This window comes from Gossypium hirsutum, chromosome D04 (genome assembly GCF_007990345.1).
Source record: "Gossypium hirsutum isolate 1008001.06 chromosome D04, Gossypium_hirsutum_v2.1, whole genome shotgun sequence".
In the NCBI taxonomy this organism is placed as follows: domain Eukaryota; kingdom Viridiplantae; phylum Streptophyta; class Magnoliopsida; order Malvales; family Malvaceae; genus Gossypium; species Gossypium hirsutum.
Window position 1 is genome coordinate 42,770,133 of NC_053440.1, and position 9,532 is coordinate 42,779,664.

Below are 9,532 nucleotides of genomic sequence, written 5' to 3' on the forward strand. Positions count from 1 at the left end.
AAAGGCACAAGAAGTACTCGTAATTGGACCCGACGTGAGAGAGACCCAAAATCCCCTCATGGACATGAAGAGGAGACAACCCTAGTAGGAATACTAGGGTGTGTCGTCCACCCTAGTCCTGTTCTAAGTAGGTTGTTATTTTTCTATTTTAAATAAAACATTACAACTCAATAAGAGTTCCACATTCTCTTCCTATAAATAGATGGCACCGGTAGAGCTATTAAAAGAATTTTGAGAGATTGTTATTCTAACAAAAAATAGAGAGAATTTATTCTCAACTATTACATACATTATTTCGGAATAACAATTCTACCAATTTCTATTAAGAAGAAAGAATTTTTGTTTTCATACCAAAAGGAGAGAAAACTTTTTCTAATTCTGTATTTCGATTCAATTGGTTTGAGCCCACACCCAAAGCAGTTCGTGGTACGGGAATAGTAGGAAAAATCATTTGATTGAAAGCCAAGAACAACGAGCATTCGCTAAGTTGAAAACACATGTACGAATTTGGTTAAGGTTTATTGCTATCAATATTATAAATCGGGTCTGTCACACCCCAAAATAGGGCCTAGGAGTTTTAGGGGTATTTTAGAAACTTTGGCCTATATGAGATCAGAATTTCGTAAGGTTGGTACTCGATAATGCTTACGACAATGGTTTTCATAAAGTTAAGTCAATTTTTGGAAACGAGTTTTAAATGTCTTTAATTTTAAAAAAGGGACTAATTTGTAAAAGGGTCAAAGCTATGAGTCTTTATGAAGAATTAAACCAATTTTTCAAAATCAACCTAATAAACCCCTCATTCCCAGTTTTATTTCATGAAAGTGTTTATTCTCTTTTGCTATTGTTATTTTTTGCTATCCCAAATCCCTCCCACTTACTTTTGATCTTCAACTCCTAATTCTTTTTGAATCCTATTACCCTTGAGCTTTAAATCTCCATTAAAACCAAGGAAATCACCCAAGAATTCCACCATCTTCATCATCTTCTCCAAAACGTGAGTTTTTTGGGTTTGAGTCAAAGCTCTATTTTCTTGCATTTAAGGTAACCTATTATTTTCCTATTAGATTTAAATGTTATTTGGTTCTTTAAACTGAATTTTTTAGCCATTAAAACATATGTTTTAGGTAAAAGTCGAAAATCGAGTCTTTAATAGTGAATTTTGAATTTGTGGTTAAAAACTAGGTTTTAAAGTATTTTTCAATTAGTTTTAACCTAATTAGAAGCTTTTGAAAGCAACTTTGAAGTTTCGTCAAAGATTTCTCAGGTTTTAATGAATTTTTGTTGTAATGGCCAAAACTTGTCGAAAAATTTTGATACCTTAAAACGCGTAGTTTTGTGCAGTTTAAAGGTTCGAAATTAGTCGTAGATGAATATGTATATGAATGGAATTTGTTTCATGCAAAAATATTAAGCGTAGAATGATTTATTCGAATTTTAAGTTTGTTGTGCTAAAGGTTTTGGTTAGAGAAGAATGTAGCTTAAGCTTGTGTTTGTGGCTATTTGAGGTGAGTTATTGGCTAAATATGTGTGGTTTGTCTTGTTGAAGTGTCGAAGTCGATAGGACCTTCAACGAGTGAGTGTTTTGGAATAGCTGCTCTTAAGCGATTCATTTTGTATTTGGGAATTTAAAGGTAGCCTAAACCCTTTCTCTAAATTCTGAGTGTAAGTGTTCTTTGACCTATGCCAAATATGTGATAAATATGTTTGTGAATTATGATAAAAAGGATTATAATGTGATAAAACATGAACATGTTTGGATGATTGTTGTGACAGTAAATATGAGGGTATGTTATTCATGCCATGTGACAGTGTGTATAATGTGCTAATGATATGATTATGCAGTGAATATGTGCGGATAATTGGTAAGTAATATTTGATGACATTATGGATATTTTGGCCTTGTGACTTAATGAAACCATTGGATATAGTTGGCATGTCATAGGATTGTGAGTACTCACTTATTTATGATTGTGATATATGGGGCGCTGAGGTCCAAGGACAGTTTTGGAGAGTTAACGGAGTGTGAGCCAAGCTCTATTCATCGAGATATGTATATGTGGTGTGTTAGAGAGCGTTAGCTATATGCTTTGCTTATAAGATATGTTTGACTCTACAAGTCTATGTGTGGTGTGTTGGAGATCCGTGTATTCGATGTGTGGTGATAGAGTCCACTTTATGTTTCATAAACTCAAGAGTCAAATTATCATACACTGTGACTAATGTGACTAAATGTAATTATACATGTTTATATGAGATTGATATGTGTTAGAAAATTGATATATGTATGCCTAAACGTTTGTATAAATAAGGTGTAAAAGAATGCATGGAATATGACTAAATATGTGATCATGACACTTAGTTAATGATGTTTTGGGAATATGTTGTATGTTGTTTAGTTGACGCGTGACGACTTGTTTGCGTAGTGATTGTTCTGGGCATTCACTGAGCTTGTTAAGCTTACCCACTCCATTTTATCTTTTGCAAAGTAATTGTGTTCCTGGTGTGAGAGGTGTGGCCATCGAGAGATTGATCCAAGTCATTATTTACTCATTAGAGTAGGTGTTTTGCTTATTCTAGTTCTAGGGAATAAAAAGGCAATGTGGTAGACATTTATATCTGTTTATTAAGATGTATTGGGGATTATTTGTATATTGTGTATGTTTGGGAAGCTTGTGAACTTGGACATGGTGTTTGGTTTATTGTTTAGACATTTTGATGCATATGTAATTAGGTGAATGAAGCATGATGTTTAGGGACTAAGTTTGAATGATTTAAATGCTCCTATATGCTGAATTTTTGTAACCTAAAGCAGAGGTATCAATATTAAGGCTTTTAGAACGATACCTCTGTATTTTCGAAAGTGCAGGGAGTTAGAATATCAATTTGGTATCGATACCTTGGTCCGAGTATTAATACTCGTGGTGTAATTATCGATAAATTGCGAAAGGTACCGATATTTTCTGATATTTTAAAATTTGGCGAGAAACAGAATGCTAGTTTGGTATCAATTTTCTAGGTGGTATCGATACCACTTAAAGGAAATATCGATACCATAGAGGCGATACCTACATAATATTTTTGGGAAAATTTGCTAAGTGGTCCCAATGCTCGAAATATGTATCTTTTATGCTTGTTTGTCGTAGTTAGTATGATTAAACGCTAAACTAAGCTTGCATGGCTTAATATTCTCATAAATGCTAGAATAATTAAAGTAAAATGAAACTGCATGTATTTCAACTTTGATAATTACAATGAAACCGACGTGAGACAGTGATGTGACATCTCGGTATTTAGCCTACGTCTAGGTCAAGTATGGAGTGTTATAGGGTTAGTTTTCAAAATTTTAATTGTCTGCTGTGCAAGAAAACCATTTTCAAACCGGGATTTTTCCAACAAAACCTACACTTATAAGTCGCCTTAATCGACACACCAAGACAACAATATTTAAGGCCTTCTCTTTATAAATCCCTCTTTAATAAAAGAGGGACAATTGTTATACCCCCTACACCACAGCATCTCCAAACCCCCTTTGTGAAGATCTTACATCCTAATGGTGTAATTGATGCGAACAACATCAAAACATGCTCATAAGAGCTATCACATCAGGTCCATTCTCAATTAATGACCTTTCCCCTCTGGGTTTACCAACACCTAAGGTAGTCCCATCCAGCCCACTCCCTACACTAATGGTCAAATCCAACCCTCCCTAAACCAAGCCTACAATTAGACTCTACACAAAGTAGTGAGCTTTCTCCAAGCCTTTATTCACCTATTAAAGTCCTCCCTCCCTCAAAAGAAAGGAAGGATGATAAGAACTCTAAAAAACTACTAAGATGACAATCTAACATCATCCAACCACCAAGACAAGTAGCTCTCCGCACATTCTTAATGTAAACTGCCAATAAACAAGTGGTTCTTTACACCTTCTTAGTGTGAATTTTCATATCAAGCAACTCCTAGTGTCACAAGGCTAGAACTTTTGTCTCGCAATCCATGCGGCCTTAGGTGATTTCTTGGTTTCAAATTTGCCTGAGTTAATCTAACTCTCGCAAAAGTGAGAATTCTCGATAGAAATTCTCTAAGGCACTGAAAATAAAGTGGAAGCAACTCAAAACAAAAAATCAACGAAAAAACAAAAGATGTCACAAGAAAGCAAAGCACGTCAAGTGTTTAAGTAAATACTCTCAAAGTATTCTATTACTTTAGAAAGAATACAAAGAATGAAATGATTACAAATGAGGATGAATACCACTATTTATAGTTGAGCTCCCCAAAACCAACGGTATAGATTGAGTTACATCGACAATCGAGATTAAAACCTATCTACAATTGAGATTCTCAAGGGATTGACTCAATCCTTTAAGATTACAAAATCAAATCTTATTAGATTACAAATCTTCTAAAATTACTCTCTATATTTACCAATGTAGCCCTAATTTTCCATAAGTGCTTCACTGAGCCACCAAGGCTTCAAGTAGACATGCTTCTCCAAATGTTCCACAAATCAAGCCAATTCAAGTGGGTTGATCATGAGCCCCATTTAATCAACTGGCCTCCATGGGACACTCTTTGCGCATTCGTCACGAGTTTTGATCTGTGGCCTATGTCACTAGTATTTTGTATTATAACATATATATGTATATAGATTGATTTAATTTTTCATATTTTGAAACTGAATTGATAAACCGACACATAGTCACCCTACTTTTGAGCTAAAAGCTTGAATGAAGTGCTTGTGTAACATGTTGTAAAAAGTAGTGCTGGGCAAAGAAATCGATAAAATTGAGAAACCAATTCGAACCGATATATTTGGTTCGGTTGGGGTTTTGCGATGTTCGGTTTGGTTCAGGTTTAGTTATTCCACATGGAATCCTTTTATCAAAATCAAACTGAATGTAAAAAAATCTATATTTAAAGGAATAATCCTAATAGAATAAAAAATTGATCATTTCAATGTCTATATGAACTAACTCATTTAATTATATTATTATTATTATTATTATTATTAAAAACTAAATATACTCATACAAAAAGTTAAAGCTCTAAAAGTATTTCATAACAAAAGTTATGAAAGTGTAGTTTTGTATTAGAATAAGTGGAATATTTCTTAAATATAATAATTATGATTATAAGCATAATTTTAATTTTAGGAAAATAGTTTATAAATTTTATAATATTTTACATAAGTTGTTATGAATTTAATAAATTATATTGGCATATTGTAACAACTCAGTTTTTTTAGGTATGTAATGACTCAATTATAAGAAATGACACAACAAAACATTAGGTACATAAATGATTTATGTATTAGCTTTCCTTTTACTAACTTTAAATGATTTATAAACTTAATAGCTTAACTTAAAATAATTTTTAAATGATCTTATAGATGATTTTGATATTAATTTAATTATTTAAATCATTTTATAAATGTATAAACAAATTATGATTGTTATGAAAAAAAATTAAGAAATACAATATTATACAAAACCCAATCTTTTTAAAAATCACCAGACTAAACCGAACCAAGTTACAATTTTTAATTTTTGATATTTCAATTTTTATTTTATATGATTTCGATTCAATTCTTTGAAAAAGAAAAAATCAAAGCGAGCAGAATATATTCTAATAAAAAGTGATGGAATTGTTGATGGACAGTTTAAAACTTGGAAGACATAGAGTGATCCAAGTCTCAAAAGGTTGGCCTTGAAAGTACAAAAAAAGAAAAAGAAAAAGGGTAAACATCATTATTCAACTAACTTCCCTTTTCTTATATACAAATTCCCATATATATATATCAATTATATTTTTAAAAGTAGTATATATACAATATTTATCGTAAATATGATATTTTTAATTTAAAATTTAACAAGTGATGTTGAATATAAACCTTTTATATGAGTTTCTCCAATATGTCTTATATTGGAAACCTAAAACATTCTGCGTTAGTTCCAAAATATATATATATATTAATTCTTTATCTGTTGTTCAACATGTTGAATTAATTTATAATTTTTAATTTAATTATTGTTGAATGAAAAATCGATATTTTAATCCATTGGACTTTTACGCTCACCAACGTTGACGACGTAGTTGGACGAAACAGTCAACTAAAAATACTTCAGTTTTCTGGCTGTTCAATGTGGAAACAGAGAGTGAAAGTTCATTTATAGAATTAAAAATATAAGCAAAGGGGAAAATAAAACAATAATACTGAAGAAACGATAAGCGAGCTAAGACACCACGCAAAACAACAAGAGCAACAACATACATGCATGCATATGACTTGGTGTATTTTTGCCTCACTGTTTAGTCTTTTCAAACATGGAATTGGGACCCCTCTTCACAAGATGAAGTTCTGCTCCTTTTTCTGGGGCTTGCTTTTGCTTTGCCTTAATTCACTCACACCCCAACTCGGTCCCCAATTATCAGCTTTTTCGTAACTATAAAGGACCACGATCCTATATTTTTGCCGCCCTTTATGTACTGTGCTGTATGCATGTAAGTTGTAAGTTGTAACGGTATTTGGAATTTGGAAAGGTAGCTAAGCTTAGTGGTTGCTGCTGCTGAATTGATTCAGACCCATGGTTGAGCCAATTGATGCAAATTTAGCTAGTTCCTGGGGTAAAAATGGACGAGCAGACTGATCATTGCCCATGCCAAGGAAATCCCTAGTTAAGCTCTGGTCAATTGAGTTTGAACCAGGGTGCATCTTTAATTGATTTGGGGCATTTTGTTTCACTCCTGTTTGTAAGATGAGCCTATCAAAGTTGTTGCTTGTTCCGAGACCTGCATTAGCACTCATTGATACACTACTTGACGCCATTAAATTACTCTCTTGTTGCTTCACATTTGGGTATATTTGCTGCAGCTGACCGTTTCTATTTTGAGTCGATCTCAAACTAGCTGACCTTTGAGAAGAAGTTGAGCTCATTACACCAAAACTGTTCCCAAAGAAGGACGTCGGTTTGCTTCTTGTTGAACCCATCTGGGCTGCTTTTTGCAAAAGCGCAGTTGCAGACATTGGTGCAGCAGGCTTGGATTGCTCGTTTTGAGTATCCGAGTAGAGAGGCGACAAGCTTTCCATCAACTTGCCTTTGCTTCCACCTTCTTCTTTTAGACCTTGTGGCAATTGCAATAGAGGAGGATTGGAATCTGTACCAAATTTGTTCAGTGAAGATGAACGAAACAGATTGCCTGAAGCAATTTGGACCATCTCAGGCAGACCTAGCAGTAAGACGAACATGGCCTCGTTTAATAATCATAATATCAAAAGAAAACTGGGATTTAGACACGAAGGGATTATGCAAGTACCTGATACAGTCATCCCACTGACATCTTGTGTAAAACCGGAACCAAACTGAGGAATTCCACCAAATCCAATAGGCAGATTCACAACATCGTTTCTGAAATTTAGATTTGTGGCTGCACCTGCAACGGAACTGAATCTAGCACTCTCTTCAGCTAAGGCGTCACAGAAAGCCCTATGTGTGATAAAGCTGTCTTTTCTGTTTGCATTAAAACAACCCCAAATTCGTTACACTAACCATTTCTGACCTAATCATTAGGAAGTCCTCATATACATATATATACGCATGATTATGAGCATTTATGTACCTGGAAAACAGTGTCCCACAGTCACACTTGTACTCCCTAGTACCACAAGTTTTGGAGTGAGCTTTCCAGTCGGACTGAACGGCGTATTTCTTCGAACATTTCTCACACTTCCACTTCTTTTCTCCATGTTTTCTGCTGAAATGCTTCTTTATCCCAGTGAGGTCACCGAGTGCTCTAGATGGATCATGGTGGACGCAGGTTTTCTCAGGGCAAATGTATACCTTCTTCTTAACTGGTTCTTTGTTGTTTCTTTGCTTCAGCTTCCATGGAAGATTGTGACCCCTTCGATGAAGCTGCAAGTTTTGGTCTCGTTGGAAACCTTTGTTGCATATTTCACATATGAATCTGTTGGTAGCCATGAGAGTTTTGGGAGATAAAGCAATAACTTCAGCATCTGGATCTGTTACGTGACAAACAAAAGAACATTAATTAATTAATTACTGGACTAAATTGGTTCATCAATAAAAACAAAGAAAAGGGTATCATCAAAAGAGAAAAAAAAAAAAAGAATTGATCAAGCAAACTTACCTGGATTTCCTGGAAGATTTCTCTTCTTCTTAACAGGATTGGATTTAGGGTTAGGGTTTGTATTATTTTGTTCTTGATGAACAAACCCTCCTATTGAAACAGGTAAAGAAAACCCATCACCAGACATCTTTTCCCCCAAAAACTAATAGTTATGAAAATTAGTTACAAGAAAACAACTAGTTTTCAAAACGGCTGAAAAAACGAGTTCAAAACATAAGAGAACAAGGAGTCTCCAAACACAAACAGATTACTCTTCTTACAAAGATCTGGTTTTTTTTTTAATTTGATTTCAAAAGAAAAACAACAAAATCTATGATTACTGAAGAGAATATCTCTCTGTTTCTCTCTTTTATCTTTTTTTTTCTTACACTATTCAACTACGTCCTCCTTTTCTATGTTTACCCATATCTTTAAAGTAGGTCGGTCAGCCATTGATGTAGATAGGCAACACCTTCACCCCTCTCCCCCCCCCCAACTTTCTTTTTCATACACAAATACACGGTTGTTGAAATTTGCTTTTGTGTGTGCAAGAAAGTGACCAAACTGCTGCTATTGAGAGACCAGCTGCTGCTGAGGTGAAAACATATTGATTTTTGTGTGTATTTTTGTAGTTGTTGTAGCTACCTTTCGAGCTCAAACTACGTAGGCTAGTTTAAAAATATGTAAATATATTAATAGTATTTGTAGTAGTAGCCAAGTAAAAGGCTAAAAGCTACTAGAATAGAGTAATAATAGGTATAAAAGAAAGAGAAATGGATGGTATTTATTTAGTTTAGTGATAGAAAAGGAAGAACAAAGGTGAAATGAAAGGGATTTGATTTGGGGTGTGCTTGTGTAGTGATGAGAGTGTATGAAAAAGGGCGGGGTGAAGATTGGGTTAAAAGGGAAATGCCTTTACAGCCAGTTTTGAGCAGTTTATTTACGCATGAAATGATTAAACCATAATTAAAAGTAAGAGCAGATTGGATTTATGGGTAAGAAGGAGAGATAGATAAAGAAAGGGACCGAGGGGAGGGATTACTGAGAAGTGAAAGGACGGTCCGTGATACTTGTCTGGGAAGAGGGACCCAGATTTGAATTGTGATTCAGATGCTGCACCCTCCTCCAGCATCAGCATCCCTCATCAAGTATTCCACTGCATCTTCCTACACACACCTACGTTCTCATCCTTTGTTTTTCTTCCCCACATCCCATAGTATTCGGCTTACTAACATCCAAGACGAGTGATTTGATTTTTAAATGAGAAGTAAATCCTCTCAATGTTTATTTCTTTTTTTATCAAATTCAATCCAAAACATCAAATGTTTATCATCATACTCTTTCTTATACAACAAAAGTCTATTATGTATATATGTTGCCACTCATATCAATGTAGTCACCTTTTATT

General features: G+C 34.2%; 1 protein-coding gene across 1 annotated transcript; it reads right to left on the minus strand.

The window, feature by feature from the left end:
- Window positions 1–6,143: 6,143 nt before the first annotated feature.
- Window positions 6,144–9,083, minus strand: LOC107899653 (zinc finger protein JACKDAW). The gene is made up of 4 exons (XM_016825424.2): window positions 8,146–9,083; window positions 7,618–8,017; window positions 7,315–7,508; window positions 6,144–7,227 (listed from the first exon to the last, which is right to left on the minus strand). Exons 1-4 carry the CDS (start codon window positions 8,270–8,272, stop codon window positions 6,551–6,553), a joined length of 1,398 nt encoding a protein of 465 aa, XP_016680913.1. The 5' UTR covers window positions 8,273–9,083; the 3' UTR covers window positions 6,144–6,550.
- Between the last annotated feature and the right edge of the window lie 449 nt (window positions 9,084–9,532).

Bases quoted from the DNA above. Each gene is read 5' to 3' on its own strand.
- LOC107899653 (XM_016825424.2), bottom strand. From the start codon at position 8,272: ATGTCTGGTGATGGGTTTTCTTTACCTGTTTCAATAGGAGGGTTTGTT. The intron at 8,018-8,145 runs GTAAGTTTGCTT...GTCACGTAACAG, and splicing joins AAATCTTCCAGGAAATCCAG to ATCCAGATGCTGAAGTTATT. The intron at 7,228-7,314 runs GTACTTGCATAA...TCTTACTGCTAG, and splicing joins CAGTGGGATGACTGTATCAG to GTCTGCCTGAGATGGTCCAA.